The sequence below is a fragment of the Mustela nivalis genome (genome assembly GCF_964662115.1).
Source record: "Mustela nivalis genome assembly, chromosome: 7".
NCBI classification, from domain to species: domain Eukaryota; kingdom Metazoa; phylum Chordata; class Mammalia; order Carnivora; family Mustelidae; genus Mustela; species Mustela nivalis.
Window position 1 is genome coordinate 71,579,496 of NC_139026.1, and position 21,583 is coordinate 71,601,078.

At 37.9% G+C, this 21,583-nt stretch overlaps 1 protein-coding gene across 6 annotated transcripts in view; it reads right to left on the minus strand.

Moving 5' to 3' along the window:
* Positions 1–21,583, minus strand: part of IRAG2 (inositol 1,4,5-triphosphate receptor associated 2) — a 185,810-nt gene that overhangs the window by 77,702 nt on the left and 86,525 nt on the right. For 2 of the 6 annotated variants that reach the window (XM_082738460.1, XM_082738479.1), the window contains 11 exons: positions 19,637–19,719; positions 19,468–19,546; positions 17,755–17,913; positions 14,049–14,166; positions 12,745–12,795; positions 6,995–7,051; positions 5,680–5,739; positions 5,517–5,581; positions 4,463–4,562; positions 1,418–1,519; positions 197–360 (listed from right to left, as the gene is read on the minus strand). In XM_082738460.1, the coding sequence (XP_082594586.1) occupies positions 197–360; positions 1,418–1,519; positions 4,463–4,562; positions 5,517–5,581; positions 5,680–5,739; positions 6,995–7,051; positions 12,745–12,795; positions 14,049–14,166; positions 17,755–17,913; positions 19,468–19,546; positions 19,637–19,719 (1,038 nt within the window). Of the gene's footprint in view, positions 1–196; positions 361–1,417; positions 1,520–4,462; positions 4,563–5,516; positions 5,582–5,679; positions 5,740–6,994; positions 7,052–9,786; positions 9,865–12,744; positions 12,796–14,048; positions 14,167–17,754; positions 17,914–19,467; positions 19,547–19,636; positions 19,720–21,583 lie in introns of those variants that run through there. The other 4 variants (XM_082738480.1, XM_082738478.1, XM_082738481.1 and 1 more) reach the window with 3 other exon arrangements.

The following is a 21,583-nucleotide window of genomic DNA, read 5'->3' on the forward strand; positions in this document are numbered from 1 at the left end:
TTGCAATTTTGAATATATAAGTCAATTTCACACTATTTCAGAATTCAAAATTATCAGACAAAATGCCTTCTTTGAAAAAGTATCATGTGAAATCAATGTATACAACTTGGAAAAAGTAAGCTGAATGCTATATGGTACAATCACAAATGTGTCATATATATAAAACATTAGTTTCTTACATATAAATGATCATTACCTGGAAAGAAATTCTTCTCTGAAATACAAATATTCCATCCTGAATCTCTTCAAAATCTCTATTAATTTGACAAATTCTTTATCAAGAGATCCTTTGTGGTTTCCCAAGCTGTTCAGCATTAATATGCAAAGATTTAGTTTCTCCTCCATTATATACTTGAATTCCTGCAAGAAAATTACAAAAGAAACTCCGCTTTCCCACTGTTAAATATAAACAAATGACAGGCAAACAAAATGTTATGGTCATCCTGTCTCAATAGTATTCATGTTTATTAAACCCCCAAATTCTAATTGAACAGAAACCAATTCTCAATTGCCCCCAAATTGATTATTCTTTGACTGATTATCTCATTTTAACAAGTACATATTGGGTACTTGTTATGTGCCTAAAACTGACTTTTTTTTTAAATAAGTGGTCCCTGACCATTTATTTCATCAATCATCACAATTGGTTTAGAATAGGAGGAGATAAGGAGGTGTAATAAAAATCAGTTATTTGTTTATTATATTAGCATGTTCAAAAGCAACTTGTTAAAAGGGCTTGATATTAATATTCCAGAGTTCTCAGAGTTTGCTTCTTGCTTTAGCTTAATGTAGGAAGCTGATGGATGATAGAGGAAGTCAAGAAGTAGAGGTAAGTAACGGAAAAATAAAAGAAATTTCTTCATCTATGCTTCCTTTATAACAAAAAAATAACTAAGTTCTCATGTTCTCCCAATTTGGGGGATATTGGCAGAATTTCAGGAATAACATTCCTTTGCACAATAATCATTTTGTCAAATTTAGAGAATTTTAGTAGGTAAAGGAAAAATCCAAGCTTAGACTAACAATTTTCACAGGATTCAAATAAAATACTTTATTAAATCCTTTTTATTGTCTCTTTAACATATCACATGTCCTTACTCTCACTTTCTTCCTGACATTCAGATACTTTTACCCTCATATACAGTTGCTGTCACCCTCAAGTTCACAATTATCACCCTCGCCCAAACTTATCCTAACCTTCAAACATGCACTTACCTTTACCCTCCCCCTCTCATTCTTATTCTAACCCACATGCACACACCCACGCGCATCCCCAGACATACCTTCCATAGACATCCACAGACGGAGATAGAAGACTACAGTAAAGTCTTAGAAATGGTACTGCATATAATAAGAATTACCTGTGCTAAAAAAGCAGAATAAAGCTGAGGAAAATCACAAAATATGAAACACTTACAGTAAGCTTGTTGTCCCACTCTTCTTTCACAGTAATTTCTGAATCAGTTTCCCACTGTAGAGTGCTACCCATGATGGTTTCAACTTCGGAAACTTCTTCACGCTGAAAAAAATTCCACATGTTCAACTAGGAATTCAGGTGAAAGGCATAGGCCATATATAAGAAGTAATTTAGACCTAAGGTCTATTATATAGACAGTGAAGACACCATACAGAATTCCTTCTCATTTAATGCCACCCCATGACTTTCCTTTATTCCAGGATGTCGCTATGTATAAATGTCCACTCTTGTAGTTCCATATATGCTGAATACATACAGAAAGAATCGTTTTTCAAAACAAAATGTACCCACTTTCATTTCCCTCTCAAATAGTAGGAAACATGCATTTTTGTGGACTTTGCTTCACCCATTAAACGAAATACTACCTTCTGTATGTTAGGCACTGTGAAAGGGACTGGAAATACCAACATGAATATGTTCACTGCATTCTCTGACCATCTTGTTTCCAGTCAAAAATCAAAATGGAGTAAGAGGTACTAGCTACTAGCCAGAAAGAAACAGTTTACTAGATACCACGTCTTCTCTGATCCTACAGATTAGCCTATAGGAAAAATAAGCCCAAACAATTCATATCTAATGATCAACCTGACTGAGGTTGAACTGACAGAGCCAGAACTAGAAGTCAAGCTCAAGGTTTTAGGAAAATCTTCTCTTTTCATAAGAGTGATTTGGGTCTCGACAACAAACCATAGATCAGTTATCTGCAGATATTCCTAGCCAGTGACTCGCCACTGTACATAGGTTATACAATTCTGGCTTTTGAAGCATAGCTATGAATTCTACTCCTTTTTATTCAAGTTTTCTCAGTAACAGCATTTCTTGGTCCATCATCATATCCAGAGATGACAAACTGATTAAACTGCACTGTTGGGGTGCCTGGGTGGCTCAGTGGGTTAGGCCTCTGCCTTTGGCTCGGGACATGGTCTCAGGGTCCTGGGATCAAGCCCCGCATCAGGTTCTCTGCTCAGCGGGGAGCCTGCTTCCTCCTCCCTCTCTGCCTGCCTCTCTGCCTACTTGTCATCTCTGTCAAACAAATACATAAAATCTTTTAAAAAAATAAAAAAATACACTTCACTGCCACTCAGTTTCATAACTGTTCTGAAACAATATTAAAATGTCCACAACTCTGTCATTCAAATAAAGAATATTTTTATTTTATGAAAATGATGCTCATGAGTTAATCTAACTGTCCCCATCAAAGAGTTCTAAGAAGACTTACAAAGTCTTCCTACGTTACAAAACAATGGTTTACATTTCCTTTCTAGGGTGGCTGCCACTTAACAATCATTCTTTTTTTTTTTTTTTAAGATTGTGTTTATTTATTTGATAGACAGAGATCACAAGTAGGCAAAGCGGCAGGCAGAGAGATGGGGAAGCAGGCTCCGCGCTGAGAGCCCAATGCGGGACTCGATTCCAGAACCCTGGGATCATGAACTGCGCTGAAGGCAGAGGCTTTAACCCACCACATTTATTCATTCTTAAGGAAAAGCATTTATCCAATAGGTAACATTTACATATGGGTAGTATAAACTGCTATGGTTTTAATTTTATGAAAATAAGGGAATGTAAAGAAATTCACAGAAAAAACAACTGTTGGGGAGGTGTTCAATAAATCCCACTGATAATAGATGGTTTCTTTGGTGTCTCCCTTCCTTTCATAAAAAACACTCTCAGATGATGTTTACCAAAGGCGATTTCTTATAGTTCTCTCAAAGCATCTGTCTCCTGCCATACTTTAGATATATGACAACAGCACATTTAACTTTCTTTTTGTTGTCTATTGGAAAACATTTATAGACCTCTTATTTCTAGACTCCAATTAGAAGGCAAACTTCCTAATCCATTAATGGGATAAACCTCAGAGTCAGAACTTCGCCAGCTGCTTAACCCCTGTTCAGAAGTTTAGAACTTCACAAGCTGGCATCTTGACATCATTATTATCGCAGAGGACTGCTGTGGCAGATTTGCCATCATTTCACTGAGTCTGGCAGTTTGGCTTGGTTTCAAAAACACAGTAAGATGATGAGTATTTGAAACAGAATGTCAGGAAAGCATAGCCCTCAGCAGAATGTCCAAGACTGCCTGACACAGCTTTAGATGAAGGCAGCATATGTTGCCCCAGCATCCTTGGCAGGAGAAATTCAAACAGCATTTGCCCCAAAGACATTTTTCCTCTCCTTTCAAGGTCATATCACAGCTGTCAAGAGGAGGACATTCTGACATATCCATCGTCCACAGACATGGAGAGCCCATCAAAATGGCAAAAAGAAAGCAATTTGCTAATAAAGCATTTCCTAACATAACAAGCACAAACTGGAAAGCACACAGGCATGAAAATAAAGCATGGGGGGGGGATCCCCAACATTTCATTATCACAAAGACTTTTGATTATTTCCTCCCATGTGTAAAAAACTCGTTCTACCTAACCAAGATTCAAGTAATAATTCACTTGCATTTTAAAATTAAACGAAAACATGAAAATTCTATTTTCTGTTTAGAATGCAATAATCAATACTGTTACATTGGGCTGCTACAATTACATTTTGGAGCAGAGAGATTTAATATTATCTCTAAGCATCTTTATTTTTGGCAGATACATTTGCTTTGGAGGTTTAGGAAAATGCTGAAAAATGGTTCATGGAGCTCCAATGTAACATTTTGGACCCCAGGCTGGGGATCAGCACAGGTACTTTCTCTTAAAATCAAGAATATAAAGATTTCTAAAGTCCGGATTCACTGAACACATGATCTTCTTCAACCTTAGTCTTGATCCTCATTATGGTTTTCAGCCATAACTTGAAAAAGATAAAGGTGTTCCCACCCCAACCCCAGGCTAAGAGACCTTGGAATTGGATTCTAGAAATAATCAACAGATTCCTCAAAATGTCACAGGTACTCTTCAACAAGCTTGGGTCTTCGCCTAATAGAGAACTATTACATGTGGTCTCATTGTTTCAAGCTTTCCATTTGATGATAATTACCTACCTCTGCAGACTGGGCAAGAATGAGTTCACAATGTAAAGATTTTTCTTCTTCAGAGATGATTCTATTACACTCTCCACTAATATTCAACTGGATCCCATTTCTTGAAAAAACAAAAGCAATAGTCTAGTCTGGTTAGATGGGACTATAAGTCAGCAAAATGGGATTAATCACTAAACACAGTAGGCCCTCATGTATGCCAAGGTTTGTAGAAGATACTCAGCAAGAGAGAGAAATGACAGATAGTCTGTCCTCCAGGAGCTACATAGATTAGTGACTGACTCTATGTGGTTGCAAACAAGTAGGACATGCCTTTTTTTTTTTTTTTTAAGACCTGGAGCCAATAATTAAAAATTAAAAAGCTTCACTGAAAATCTAGGGCTCTGGCTTTTCTTTAAAAAATCAGAAGATACAGCTATACTGGGTCCATATATATATATTTTTAAAGATTTATTTACTTATTTGAGAGAGTGTGTGAGTGATTGAGCATGCACAAGTGGGGTTGGGGCAGAGGGAGAGGGAAAGAATTCCAAGTAGACTCCCTGCTGAGCTAGAACCCACAACCCCAAGATCATGACCTGATCTGAAATCAAGAGTCACATGCCCAACTGACTGAGCCACCCTGGGCCCCTATACTCTTGATTAGATGGCCTTCATAGGGCTAATTCATTTTTCTCAGTTGTCACTCTCATAAGTATGTGGACTTACCCCAGTGATTTTACTCCCTTTGGGATCTGTGTGGTTTCTGTAGATAACTGGACTAGCATATTTTGCATATTCAAAACCAAACTATTATAAGGTGATGTGTGTTAAGAGATAGGAACAGCATGTCATGCATGCACTCGAGAGGTTTTCTTAATTTCAAGGTAAGAGAAGAGCAAAGGAGAGTCATAGAAAACTTGAGGAGTTCTATTAGAGAAAAGCAGAGAAAATATCACTTATGAAAGTACAAAAGAAAAGAATGTGGCATGTTCAAAGAATCATATATAACTCAGCAGGCCAATAATGTGGAATGGAGATACATGAGAGAAGGCTGGTGAGAAGTTGCTCTACTTACATAATAAGCTCCTGTTGCAAATGTTGTAACTCATGAGTCAGTTTGCTTTTATCCCCTCGTAAATTCTGCAATCACATAAAACATTAGGCTATGTATTGTACTTAGTGGGGGATTTACATTTCAACAACCCCACCTTGCAAACTTTGAGATTATTATGGTATACCTCTATAATGGTTCCATATTCTATGATGGTTGACTTAAGTTCTTCTATACTTAAATCCTTCTGAAAAGTAGAAGAGAGAAGAACAAATAAAGGAGTCTACCAAATCATATTATGTAGACTACTAATCAGAGCCACAGAAGAAGTATATATGCCCAAAGATGGTAAGATCTTCTACCAATATTATTATTTGAAAACCAAGCCAGTCTGTGTTTATGATTAAAAACACACAAAGTATGGAACAGCAAGGCAGCTGTACTTAACCTGTGCCATTATGCTTGTATTTGTCTGGTTCAAAGAAATCAAACTCTGAAGGGTAATTCTTAAGTTCAAGTAAAAATTGTATTTATTATCATGACGCATTTAAGGAAAAAATTTAGTCTACTTGCAAATGAATTATTAAGGCATCCATTTTTATCCAGTTCAAGGGATAATCTGTCAAAATCACTGTGTAGGTCAATGTCTGACCTATAATTTTATCTCATGACTAGCATGGTACCTGCCAAATGGGAAGTGCTCAATCAATACCTTAGAAACGTTGGGCATAAATGCAAAGTGGTGGGAAAACCTGAGTTATGGAGGAGGTGAGCAGCCACCACTACCATAATGTCACTGTATGGAGACAAAGAACACTCATGACAAAGAAAGTCAGTACAACACTCAGTAGCCTTGTCCATGTCCACAATTCATATGACTCCTTTGAAACTTGATGACATTCAGAGAAAGGAAAAGAGAAACATGGCTTTTTATTTACTTCCCTGTCTTGGAATGTGGAAGTTTATTAACTTACACTGTGTCCTTCCTATGTCTCTTAAAGCCACCATAACCAGCATCTCTGTAGCCAGAATATTTTGTGATCACATAGACAGTGATCACAAAATATAAAGATAAGGAGAATATTATCTATCTACCTACCTACCTATCAAATCAATCAAACTAGGTAGAAAATAATTGGGGAATACATTCTTTTTTTTCCCTAAGGTAAATGACTGCACTTATTTGTGTTATTATGACTTAAAACTACATCACCATACCTAGCCAGTAACTGGTAAATTGGCAGACTGGTATTTATTACATAAATGGATGAATACCACCAGAATTTAGAGAGTATATGTTAAGACTTATTCAAGGTGGAGAAGTCAGTATTCTTCACTCAGAAGAACATTTTTGTGAATGTTCTTATATAAAGGAAAGTCTTGCCACAGGATAGTAGAATCAGGTACTTTAAGAGGGGTGAAGTTATTCAAATGCATATCCATTATGATTTAGGGAGAGTTAGAAAATCCCATGGAACTTCATATGAACGAATGGTACCAACCTTCCGCAAGCTTGCATCTTTATTAAGCAAAGTGTTCTCATATGTATGTAACTGCATCTAAAAAGAGATAAATTTAGGGAAGGTCATTGAGGCATTGCTTTGGTGAAATATAATGCCACGAAATTATTCCAATAGGGAGACATGTTTCTCAAGCACTTTTAATGGGCACGCATTTCCTACTTTATGAACAACTTCCTCATCAGCCTCCCAACAACCCGAGAGGCCAAGGTTGTTGCCCTCACTTTACCAGTGAGGAAATCAAAGCTCCACACTATTAGGAGACTTGCCCAATGTCACACACAGTAAGGGGCAGACCTGAGGATAGAATATGAATCTTCAGCTCTAGCCAAGTGCTCGTCCCACGAGTCTACCATTCATATAACAAGAAGACCAATTGAATATTTTTTTTTTTTTTCAAAAATGAAAATGTGATAGGATAGGAGCACAGAGTCCATGTGAACATATAAGAAGACTCTTCCTCTTGGATAACAAGTACTATAGAAACCCACAGATTATCTAGTAATATAACCTAGACTTGCCAAAATCTGATTAGCCAGATTGCAAGAAAAAAAAAATACTCTTCCTCTTTAAAAAGCATAGCTTAAAAATGTTCAAGATGTGTGTGTATGTGTGTGTGTGTTTTTAGCAAAGTAAATATTAGAATTTATTCACACCAAAAGCAAGCTTGTTGGCAAAGGCTTCTAAATATTATATATAGGGTGCCTGAGTGGCTCAGTAGTTAAGCGTCTGCCTTTGGCTCAGGTCATGATCCCAGGGTCCTAGGATTGAGTCCCACATCAGGCTCCCTGCTCAGCGGGGAGCCTGCTTTTTCCACTCCTACTCCCTCTGCTTGTGTTCCTTCTCTGTCAAATAAATAAATAAAATCTTTTTAAAAATTACATACACACACACACACACACACACAGTTGAATTGAAAACCTAGAAAAATAATCGGCATAGTCAGAAGTAGAACCATCATAAAATCATACATATTTGATGCCCCTTTATAGTTTTAAAGGTTTTTTCACACAATCATTTCATTTGAGTTTTTACCAAGTTTTGGGATTAGGTAGAAAATATCACAGCCATTTAGTAGATGAGATAATTGAGACTTAGAGAGGTTAACTACTTGTTTGAGGTCATACAGATTTTAAGTAGAGAGGACAGGATTTGAACGGAAGTCTTCTGATTCTTTCTACTACTTGTTCATGGCAGTTGTTTTCCAGAAAGAGTTATTCTTAAAATAAAATTAATTTGAATGTCTAAACTATGAGATATGTAAATATGTCCTAATATATGCATATGTATACACACACATACACATGGAACTTAGGTATCTGCTAGGAAACTTGAGAACTCCACATACGTACATGAAATTTAAGTACATCCTAAATTTATTAATATTCTTTAGTTTCCTAATAAGAATGTATGGAATATATAACAAAAATATACACTAAATATAGACTTTTTAGATGCAATATGGTTAAAAAGTCATTTTTGTAGGCTATCATCCCTTAATTCAATGAAGGATAGATTTTTTTCTTCCCCCAATTCTCATTTTCTGCATTAAGAAGTCATAACAGCTGAATCTTTGCTGATTAAGGAATTTACAAAACCAGATACTCTTATATTAGAAATTGCCACTGCAATAAAAAATATAAATAGTTACAAGTGTTGGCAAGGATGTGGAAGGATCTGAGCCTTCATGCATAGCTGGTGGAAATATAAAATGGTACCAGGAGAGAGTGTGGAAGTTCCTAAAAAGGCACCTGGAGGCTCAGTCAGTTGACTGACTCTTGATTTTGGCTCTGGTCATGGTCTAAGGGTTGTGGGGTCAAGTCCTGTGTCAGGCTCCTCACAGGAAGCCTGCTTAGGATTCTCTGTCCATTTTCCTCTGTCCCTCACCCCACTCACATGTGCACACTCTTTCAAAAAAAAAAAAAAAGGTCAAACATAGAGATATTATATGACCCAGTAGTTCCACTCCTAAATATATACTTAAAAGAAAATATTGATCACCACAAAACCATATACACAAATTTCATAGCAGTATTATTCATAACAGTCAAAAAGTAGATACAGCCCTAATGCTCATCAACCAGAGAATTGATAAATAAAATGTGGTGTAGCCATACAATGACATATTATTTAATAATAAAAGGAAATAAGGTATTGATACATGCTATAACATGAATGAATTTTGAAAAACATTATACTTAGTGAGAGAAACCAATCACAAAACATAGAGTATATATGATTCCATTTATATGCAATGTCCAGAACAAGGAAATATGTATTATAGAGACAAAAATTCTCTGGTGTGGTTGTCTAGGGTTGGTGGGGAATGGGGAATGACTGCTAAAGGGATTCCTTTTGGGATGATAAAAATGTTTTCAAATTGGGGCACCCGGGTGGTTCAGTGGTTTGAGCCTCTGCCTTCGGCTCGGGTCATGGTCTCAGGGTCCTGGGACTGGGCCCCACATTGGGCTCTCTGCTCCACAGGGAGCCTGCTTCCTCTTGTCTCCTCTTATCACCTGTTTGGTGATAGTTGCATATAAAACCACTGACTTACATACTTTATGTGGATTAATTCAATGGTATGTGTATTATATATCAATAAAGCCATTACATTTTTAAAAAACTGCTTTATTCACTGGAATTCTGACATTTTAGGAACACAAATTTCAACTTTATAATCAAAGGTTATTTTGTCAATAAGTTACATACACCTTCATAAAGTAATATTGGTTTGACAAAAGAAGATATTTTACCAGTATTTGGAAACTGCTTACTTGATGCTCTGTCTCAGTTTTAGACAATTCCTCAATCTTCTTTTCCAATTTATATATATCCATTATGTTCTTAGTATTCTGACATAAAAGAAGATAATATTCTTAGATTTAGAAAAAAAATAAAAGAACAAAGTTCTTTTTCAGGAAGTGGTATTTTCATCATTAACATCACAATCTATTTTAAACTAAGGAACAAAACTTTAGATTTTATCCAAAAGTAACAAGGTCCTTTTATCATGACCATCTAGGAATACCCTTGGGAATCCCTTCTTATCCTCCGTGGCCCCTTGGCTATGCATACTGCAGTCACATCTTAACCTTCAAACTTGTCACTCCCAACAAGTGTGACCCCTCCATTATTTTAATTGCAAACATCTCATTCTTCAGCCACTTTCTCTTTCCAGATTACTTCTTTGAGAGCCAACAAACCTTCAGGCTCCACTGAAGCCTGCTTTGGTCCTACCACCTTCTCATTATTCTTCCCCCTTCCTGTGAACTCAGTCCCCTCTTTCCTACAGCTTAAATTCTTCCATGGTCAATCATTATAATACCTCTCTTCCACTTCCCCTCCATTCCCTGGCTTCCCCCCTGCCTACCTCTTAGTATTTGCTTACGTTCTGCTTGCCACCCACTCCATGACAGCACCATTCCAGATAAACATTGTTAAAGAAAAATACAAATGAACCAACAGGTCACACATTCAATTCATAATTTTTAACTTCAATGTTGACTGGTGATCATTTCACACAACCCTAGTCCATTCATGTGGCCACTGACTTAAATTAGGGAATTACAAATTACACCAACTTCCCCACCCTACTCCACCCACACATGTCAACTCTAGCTGACCATCTGGTTTGTAAATAAAGTTTTATTAGAACACAACCATGCCTGATTTTTTCATATTGTCTATGGCTGCTTTCATATGGCAATGGAACAAGTGAGTTACAACAAAGGCCTTTTAGCCAGGCAAGCCTAAAAATATCCACTATCAGATCCTTTACAGAAAGTTTACCAACTCCCAGCCCATTTTATCCCTTCTCTCTCCTGGAACTTCCAATACTCCCTCCAACTTCCTTACTATCAGCTGATGACTTCGCTTTTATCTCATGGAGACCTTAGAAACCATCAGAAGAGTATTTCCATATCACCAGAACGTATTGTAAATACATTTGGATATGTTATAAAGCATTTGATGATCTAACACTTCTTTCCACCTCCACACTCCACACACACTGCCTCAGTCAGCCCCCGGTAAATTTATGCCTACATGTTACAAGAGCTCGTAATTGGTCTCTCACTTCTTCTCTTGCCCCACTACAGTTGATTTTAAATGCAGCAGCCAGAGTTATCTTGTCAAAATAAAATTTAGATCACATTTCTCCTCAGCTCAAAACTGTCCAATGACTCCCATCTCAGTCAGTGGAAACAGCCAGAGTCCATGCACTGTCTAGATGAGATGCTGTCGGTCTGGTTCCCTGAAGCTCTACTATTCGTGCTTGTCACTTCTGCTCCAGCTACACATGCCTCACTGTGCCTCAGAAAGAGCAGGAAGGCTAAACCTGAGGGCTTAACAGCTTAGTTTCCTCTGCCTGGAACACTCCTTCACTGATCAACTTCCTTTTGTTCTGACCAAATGATTAACTTCCTAGGGCTACTTTTCCCAACCACTCTAGTTTATATTGCACTGTCCCACAATTCTGTTGTCTGCTTTTCTTTCCTCCATAGCACCTATCACCACCTAACACGCTAGTTCCTCATGGGCCTTTCTACGTGAGCTAATATCCTCAACATCTAGAAGAGCGCCTGGCTCACGAAGGTCTCCCAATTGGCTGTGTGTTGAATGAATGAATCAATAAATGAAAGAAACTATCCAAGCTATTGTGCTGTTACTCTTCACAGTGCATTAGATTTTAATCCCCTAAAGGAATCTCAGCTATTAGTGATATTTATGTGCTTTTTCTAATGCAAGTCAAGAGTTGCAATGCTCTCATGGTGAAGGGTTCCACATGTTCCTCCTTCTACCTCAGTTCTGTGTAATTTTTTGACACTAGTCAATCATCTTAAATACAAGGAGAAAAATATCTTACATCGCATATTTACACTGCAAGGCACTAGTTTTATGAAAACCTGGTCTTGTTGCTACACCACGTTTAACTCTAACGCAGAGTTTCTTGCCAATCTTTTAATTGTTCCTTTCCAACCCACTCTAAGAGTGCTTTAATGTCCAGTTGGCTCATGCACTTCATTACAGACTGTTCATCACAGCTTAATAAATACCCCTGATAAACTTATATAAAGCCCAATAAAAACTGTACATAAACTTGACATTAAAAAGGTACTTAGAATTTTCCTCCAAAATAGTAGCTTACAAGTAGCTCTGTTACCTGTTACTTCAATGCTTTAATGCTGTTGCTTAAAAAACTTAAGGCACAGAATTATTTCTTTAGACCTTTTACTAATATTTCCTAACGCATATGAAGTTCGTATGATTTACCAAATGGTTTCATATGCATTATTTTAATCTCCAAAGTAACTGTAGGGAATAGGTATTATTACCCCAAAAAGATAACTGGTTTTTCCAAAGTCAGACTTTCAGACCCAGTGACTAGGTCTTCGACTCAAGACTTTTCCCAGCAGTAGAATAATAATGGAAAATTAATAATGTCTACACTTTCCTTCTTAATTTATATTTATAAGGTAAATTTCGTTTTATCTTAAATCTAAATTTCTTAAACCCCATTCTTCCGTGGATAATTACAAAGGTAATAATGCACTTCTTTTCAGACATAAAAGTCCTATCCGCTCTTCTTCACTTGTAATTTGAAAAAGCAACGTGGTCTTTGGTTCATAGGAGCCTGAATATTCACATGATTTCTAATTAATCCAGAGTCAGAACTCAAGCCTGTATGATTTCCATATGTTTATCTGTACCTGTGTTTAACAATTTGAGCATACCTCTTCTTGGAGAATCCGAATCTTAAGAATCAGAGCCCGGTTTTCTGTCTCCTGATTAAGAGGAAGGAATTAAAAAGTATTTAGAAGTTTATGAAAATATCGCATATTTACTACTACTGAAGACTACTGACCTTCTTTCTCTCTATCAACTTTAAACATGGTATTGACATGACACAAGGGAACTTAGTCTGGGAATATTCTCAGTATGAAGCTAAGCCTTTGGCTTCTAGTTTCTTGGGATTTCTAAGAATTCACTCTTCTCTTTGACTCAATCTGACAGGGAGGGAAAGAGGAAAAACAAAAAAGGAATAGCCTGGCTTCTTTCGCTGCTCCTTTCCCACTGTCTGTCTACCACAGGTAGCATGAATTCATCTATTACGTGGTTTGCCCAAAGTTACTCAGCCATTGCAGTCAGGACCCGGATGCCGGCAGTCTGACTCGCAGGAGTGGCTACTCGCTCATTTCTCAACATTTCCTCCACAGGCAAGTTCCTCTGTGGTCCCAAGTTAAGTCTTCCCTGTACTACATTCAGAGACATGCAGTCATCTGACACTGGAGGAGTCTAGTCCCTTCTAGTCTAGCCTGAGTAGCACATTGTGCTGCTGAGGCAAGAGCTAAACTAATCTGTGTTGGTTGTGGGAATGCCTTAGGCCTGGCATCCCAGTCTCTTGTTCCTTACAGATCTAAGAAAGAACTAGTCTGAATGACAGTCATCTGACCCCACCATTGTTAGCAATGTTAGAATACTGCTGGAATATATCAGGATTTGAAAGATTATTACTAAGGCGCTAGATAAGAGTTTAACATTCTCAATTAAAAAACAACTACTTTTTTGGCAGTAAAGCTTAGTCTAAATAATGTTTTGCTCTAAAAATTTCAAGCCTGTGTTTATTTAGTGTAAGGACTGATTTATGGAGCTCCTTAATAATCTATAAGTACTAAGATAATGGATTTTTTTTAAAACCCGAGAACAAGGTGAAAATGTGGTGGAGAACTTTTTTTTTTTTTTTTAAGAAAATTCAAGTGGCTTTTGGTATCAGGTATTTATGAATTCACCTCTCAGCTCCAGGAGCATTCCAGAGATCTTCTAGATCTTCACAAACCACTGTGAATAGGACTAATTTGTAAAGAATTTTTATCTTGGCTGAAAAGAAAAACAGTTTATCCTATTTGCCTTTGCTCTTCTAAGGTATTACCAATTCATTCATCAGCCCACTGACTTCTGATTTTTGCCTCCAAATAAACCCTCTTGGATTTCAGTTATGTAACCTATGTGCCAAATTCAAAGTACTTGAATGACTTACTAATTGTTTGTTCTGGGCTACAATCACCGTCTTCTGCTCTTCAGAAGCATTCATACCAATTTTCAGTTCCTCCAGCTCTTCTTCTAACAGATTTGTTCTCATAATAGCTTGGTGGGCACTGTTGTGGGAGGTGGGGGGGGGGGCAATGAGCAAAACCTCAAATATAACCGTCAAAGATACAAAGTAAAGCCAAGGACTATTTTCGGACCCAAGCTGAAAACCACTAAAGGCTTAAACAGATGTCAACAATAGTAAAAATACACCCGTGATCTTTCATGGTCCTTAGAAAAGGAAGAGATTTGGGGGAAGTGTGGTGGGGGGAAGAAAGATAGAAGGAAACAAACATATTCTTGAGGATAAAGATTTGGAGTCTCCCTCTGAAATTCATCATTGGTTTCACCACATGGTTGGTTCTCTCCTTCAATTAAGATATACTATTTGGCTAATGTAATTCTATAAATATTATGAAATATTTTTTTACATAATTCAATGTAATTACATTATTTACATTAGTAATTAATGTAATTCTACAAATATTAAATAATACCATGTTCCAGGTGCTGTATGCCACAAAGAAGCCTATGATGGTAGCAAGAGACATAGTCCTTGCCCTTGTAGCAGTTGAATATTAGTGAAGGAGACAACCACTAAACAAATAAATCATTACAAATAGTGTCTGTGTATTTTACTTTAGAAGTTTATTATAGCATTGTTTACAATCCCAAACAACCTAAATGTCCAATAGCAAAAAACTCTATTAAATGAATTATGGTAATCCAGATCATTGAATTGCTTATTAACATTCCCACTGGATTATAAACTGTTTTCTGAGCAGGAACTCAAAGAAGGTACCATTTTTTTCCTCACTCAGGAATTACATTGATCATTCAACAAATGATCATACAACAAAAGGTTGTACCGGGCATTATGTTAGGCCCCGAAGAAGACAAAAGTGAGTCCAATTATGAGAACTCTAACTTCCTGGAATTTATAGACTAAAAGGGTAAGCAGACAATCATAATTATAATATGGTGTGGTAAGAACCAAGACTAGAGTAAACCCAAGTTCTGTAGATACTGTGTAAAAGGCAGACAGCTCAGATAATGGGAAGGTGCGGAGGAGTGGGGAGAAAGAACAAACAGAGGCCCACTGAGGGGCTGCAAGCTGTTAGATATCGTGGGAGCCTAGAATGGAAAATAGGAGTAGAGGTAAGTAACAGAAACCCCATCAGGAAGGACTCTGCAAACTGAATTTCATCTTGAGGGTGATAGGGGGTCAATGGAAGTGTTTAAAGCAGGGGCATGATGTGGTCAGACTGGATTTAGGAAGAGCACTCCTGCCCCTGGGACACGAGTTCTGGAAAGGCAGGGAGACGAATCAGGAGGCTGTTGAGGGATCCGGGTGAAAGATGATGTGTAGTTGAAATAAGTTGTAGATTCATCTAAGACACAGATATTTTTTTTTTTAAAGATTTTATTTATTTATTTGACAGAGAGAAATCACAAGTAAATGGAGAGGCAGGCAGAGAGAGAGAGAGAGGAGGAAGCAGGCTCCCCGCTGAGCAGAGAGCCCGATGCGGGACTCGATCCCAGGACCCTGAGATCATGACCTGAGCCGAAGGCAGCGGCTTAACCCACTGAGCCACCCAGGTGCCCCAGACACAGATATTTTTTAAAAAATATTTTGAATATTTCAAATAAATAATAAATAAACCTGTTGTGGAATGGAGAAAGCTTACTTTTTACTTATTTTACTTTTTACTTATTTTAAGATAAGCTTGGAGGCTGGACTGGCTGGCCAAAAATGATGAGGGAAAGAATCCATGGTCAGAATGCTCTACTGTCTTTCCAGGTTAACTTAGAACTTTTCTGTTCAAAATTTTAGCACCTACATCTGTAACTGCAGGCTTTGTGAGAAACTTGTTGCTTTTTACCTGAAGCTCAGGCATCTCCTCACAATTCATTTTATCAATACTTGATACTATATATGTCTCCCAAGTCCTTTGTCCTTTTATATCTATCTTAAGCTAAAGTCCTAACTTTTCTTACCATCTGACATCCTTATCATGTACCCTACAAGCATATTTTAAACCCGACTTGTCAATGAATCTCTCATAACATAGTTGTCTTTTAACCAACATGGCATTAGATGCACCAGACTGCCCAAAATATCTATGTGTAATTTTTGGTTCTCCAAAAACTAAACTACTGATAGCTTATTGTTGACCAGAAGCCTTACCAATAACACAAATAGTTGATTAACACATATTTCCTATGTTATATGTATTATATACTGTATCCTTGCAATAGCGTTAGAGAAAATAAAATGTTATTAAGAAAGTCATAAGGAGGGATGCCTGGGTGGCTCAGTGGGTTAAAGCCTCTGCCTTCGGCTTGGGTCATGATCCTAGGGTGCTGGGATTGAGCTCCACAATGGGCTCTCTGCTCAGCTGTGAGCCTGCTTCCCTTCCTCTCTCTCTGCCTGCCTCTCTGCCTAATTGTGATCTCTGTCTGTCAAATAAATAAATAAATAAATAAATAAATAAATAAATAAAATCTTTTTTAAAAAAACGGAAGTCAGGGGCGCCTGGGTGGCTCAGTGGGTTCAAGCCTCTGCCTTAGGCTCAGGTCATGATCGCAGGGTCCTGAGATCAAGTCCCGCATCAGGCTCTCTGCTCAGCAGGGAGCCTGCTTCCTCCTCTCTCTCTCTGCCTGCATCTCTGCCTACTGTGATCTCGGTCAAATAAATAAAATCTTAAAAAAAAAAATGAAAGTCATAAGGAAGAAAAAATATATTTACAATACAGTGCTGTATTTATTGATGAAAATTCATGTGTAAGTGGACCAATACAGATCAAATCTGTTATTCAAGGGTCAACGGTACTTAGCATGGGAATTTGCATGGGTAAGAGTTCAGCTGAACCCCAGAATGCTTTGGAGAGATCCACAGTTGGTCAACAGGCATATTGATCTTAAATAAACAGCACTGCTTCGAATGACATAAAGGATATCTTTGCTAGAGAAGAACTGACAAACACTGCTGGCAAAAATCTAAAACAGTACAGCTGCTTTGGAAACGGTTTGGCCGTTCTTCAAAGTAAGGCACTACACAGCAGCTTCACTTCTAGGTAATATACCTAGGAGAACTAAAAGCCTATGTTCACACAAAAACCTGTATACAAATGTTCACAGTAGCAGTATTTATAATAGCCAAAAAATGATAATACCCCCCAAATATCCATTCTCTGAAGAATGGCTAGACAAAACTGTATGTCCATACAACAGAACACTATTAAGCCACAAAAAGGAAGGACGTCATTCCACATATGTTACATGGAACCTTGACAACATTTTGCTAAGTGAAAGAAACCAGACACAAAGGTCACATATTATATGGTTCCATTCCTGTGAAATGGTCAGTACAGGCAAATCCACAGACAGATTAGTGGTTGTCAGGGGCGGAGAGGGAGGGAAATGGGGAGTGACTGCTAACAGCTCTGTCTTTCCTTTTTGGAGTGATGAATGAGCTCAATGTAACTGGCTGCACAACCTTGTGAATCTACTAAAAAACACTGAATTGTACACTCTAAAAGGGTAAATTTTTATACCATGTGCACTATTACCCAATTTAAAAAACAGACTTTTTTTTTTTTAAAGGGAAAAGAAGGGAAAGCTCCCAGCATACTCTACCCTTCTCAATGGTTCACCTTTTTATCTGATGGCGCAATTCAGTACAATCCTTTGATAACTGGCAGTTAGCGTCTTCCAAGGTTTCTAATGCTGATTTAAACTTATTATTTTCCTCCTCCAATTTCTGCTTGTTAGAATGCAGGTCTGCTACATAAGTCATCAAATCAGACACCTCTCTGTGGGTGAAAGAATGAATGAGAATCATCTCCAACATCTCCAATTCCTCCCAATCAAAACAAGGCATGTATCACTGTGCGACTTTCTATTTTATCCCTTTCCATCCTTGTAAGTGTAGTCCATTTATACAATAAATATTTATTCAAGCACTGTTACAGTAGCAGAGATTTTTCCAAAATTGCCAAATATTCAGCATCTGTCAGCTGTGAAGCCAGGTGGCACAGTTTTGTTTTGTTTTTTGGGTTTTTTTAAAGATTTTATTTATTTATTTGACAGAGATCACAAGCAGGCACAGAGGCAGACAGGGAAAGAGGAAGGGAAGCAGGCTCCCTGTTGAGCAGAGAGCCCGATGTGGGGCTCGATCCCATGACCCCAGAATCACGACCCAAGCCAAAGGCAGAGGCTTTAACCCACTGAGCCACCCAGTCACCCCTGGGTGCCACAGTTTTGTTAATTCTTTTCCACTTTGCTTCTAACACTGGCCTCTGACTACAATGAAGTTTCCATTTCTGCCAGGGTTATGATAGATTCTGAAATAAATTGACACATTGTTACTCTTTCAGCCAAGGGATCTTGGCAGGTTTTAATAGGCCTTTAACTGGGAAACAATTCCTAGACACTTATGTTTGCAGCCTGTAGTTCACAGTTTAGTATTCGTCTTTCCTAATATTTTCTACAGCATGTGAATGTTTGTGTCGCTCTCAACCCTGACATTAGATCACAGTCTCTTTGAGAGTCTAGACCGCGTGTTTCATGGAGTCCCAGGCCTTCTCTATCTTTTTGCCATTTTATCCCAAAGGTTTGGTCCATATTCCTACCAAAACTTTTTGCATGGACAAACCAAAAGGGGCAAAGAGAAAATAAGGGAGGGACAGAATTTCCTCTTGATATCTAAAACTCATACACATCTAGTGGAAAACAACTTTTCCCACTCATATCTGTAAGTCTATTAAAGAGGTGCTTTAAAAACAATCACCCGGGCGCCTGGGTGGCTCAGTGGGTTAAGCCGCTGCCTTCGGCTCAGGTCATGATCTCCGGGTCCTGGGATCGAGTCCCGCATCGGGCTCTCTGCTCAGCAGAGAGCCTGCTTCCTTCTCTCTCTCTCTCTGCCTGCCTCTCAGTGTACTTGTAATTTCTCTCTGTCAAATAAATAAATAAAATCTTAAAAAAAAAAAATAAAAACAATCACCCAAAGTGCTTAAGGTCAGTGTCATAATTCTACCTCAGATGGAACTTGTTTTCCATGGAAAGCACATGAAGTTAATGTGAGAGAAGAATTTTATTAGGGAGGAAATGTTAATTCATATAATACTAGTCTTATATAAATCATGCTCCTGGTGAAATTTGTTCTAATGCAAATTGAGACAGAATAGTTAAATAAAAGACTGGCTAGCCACACACAAGCACACACACTAAGTGGCTTTATCATAAGTAAGACAGGCAGACCTATGAAATAAATGAGAAAAAGAAATAAGAGGTGCTTGAGAAAGCATTACAAATAAGAAGGCTTATGCGCTCGCTTTGGCAGCACGTATACCAATAAGAAGGCTTACAAGACTCCTATAGACGAATCTCCACTCAAAGCCTCGAAGCTCCGTGACGTAGGTTCTGTTTTATCTGTGGTCATCTTAACTGAAACACATACAAGAGGGTTTTAAGAATAATCCATTTCTCTAAACCACAAGAAAGTGGCAGAACCAACAGGAAGAAACACATACATACTTGCTCTACTTGATTTTATACTGTCCTGTTCAAAACCGGCATCATCGATCCTGCTGCCTGATCCACCTCTCATTCTGTCCCTGCTATCAAAGACACAAAACCACTGAGTCGGGATTCTTCACCAGCACAAAGCCCAGCTCATTTTTCAGATGTGCTCTGTAACTTTTCTGTTCAAGTATTTCTTTCTGGATTTTTTTTTTAAGATTTTATTTATTTATTTGACAGACAGAGATTACAAGTAGGCAGAGTGTCAGGCAGAGAGAGGGCGTGGGGTAAGCAGGCTCCCTGCTGAGCAGAGAGCTCGATGTGGGACTCGATCCCAGGACCCTGAGATGACCTGAGCCGAAGGCAGAGGCTTTAACCCACTGAGCCATCCAGATGCCCCTTTTTCTGGATTTTAAAACTATCTATTCAGGACACCTGGGTGGCTCAGTTGGTTAAGCAGCTGCCTTCGGCTCAGGTCATGATCCCAGGGTCCTGGGATCGAGTCCCACATCAGGCTCCTTGCTCGGCAGAGAGCCTGCTTCTCCCTCTGCCTCTGCCTGCCTCTCTGTCTGCCTGTGCTCGCTCTCTCTCCCTCTGTCTCTGACAAATAAATAAAATCTTTAAAAAAAAAAAAAACTATCTATTCATTCAGCAACTATTTGGAGTTCAACATTGTGCTTAGGTGGGGTGATAGAAAAGAAACTTAAGGCATTAACTCAATTTTCCATAACGTTTTTATCTAACCTGGAAAAAACAATGTGCCTGCAGAAGTAGGAAGGTAATGATGTGCAGCAGCTATGGTTGGCAAGGGGAGGCCTCAAGGGATTAGGACGGCAACATAGTTTGGAGTAATAAGTGAACATTTGCTGAGGTAACAAATTTAAAAAATTTTTAAACTGTAAAATTTAAGTTCTTAAATTTAAAAATCTTAAAAATTGGGAATGAGGGAACCTGGGTAGCTCAGTGGGTTAAAGCCTCCGCCTTTGGCTCAGGTCATGATCCCAGGGTCCTGGGATCGAGCCTCACATCAGGCTCTCTGCTTAAAGGGGAGCCTGCTTCCTCCTCTCTCTCTCTGCCTGCCTTTCTGCCTACTTGTGATCTCTGTCTGTCAAATAAATAAAATCTTTAAAAAAATAATTGGGAATGAAATGGCATGAACAACTAATATCTCAGGATATATTCTTGGTGTTAATCATTTTTCCTTCTCATGGAAAACCAAGTTGAACCTAGACAAATTGTACTTTGAGCACTGGCTCCTGAAATTGGGGAAAGCTCTCTATATTCCACTGTCCAGTACACAAATTCTAGCTCTAACCCTCAAAATAAACAGATTAAAGTTTCAGCCATTGCCTTTTTAAGAGTCTCTATACTATGATGTAAGTTTTACTTAATCTTTCTAAATGCCAACTACTTAGACTGTTTCTGGAACAGCTACAGAATTCTCTATATCTGTACTAACATCTCATTGCGTTTCAATGTGAGAGGTCTGTCAGAATAAATCATGTACCACTTTACTATTGATAGCTCTATATCGAGTTTCTGTTCTTCTATTTTCTGTTTATACTTCCCATGTTTTCTTCACTTTTGTTATAAAAATTGGTTTTTTTCTGTTGCCCTCACACTATTTTATAATGGATTAATTATTTTATTATACAAACCGAAGTATTACAGAAATATGGGAAAAGGCAGGAGAAAATAACAATGTTGAAACCATCATGGAAAGATAATCATTTCCAAATATATTCTTCCCCACTTTCTTCATGCTTATTTTTCTTGATAAATATGGGTTTATAATACATATATCTATTAATGGTCATACTTGAAATAAATATACATGAATATTTTCTCAGATGTTTATCTAATAATTTTGAATAATCATTCTAGTGGATGGAAGTATATTATAATTTATTAATCTGACTATATTAAAATTTATAAGTTGCTTATATTTAGCACTATCAAAAA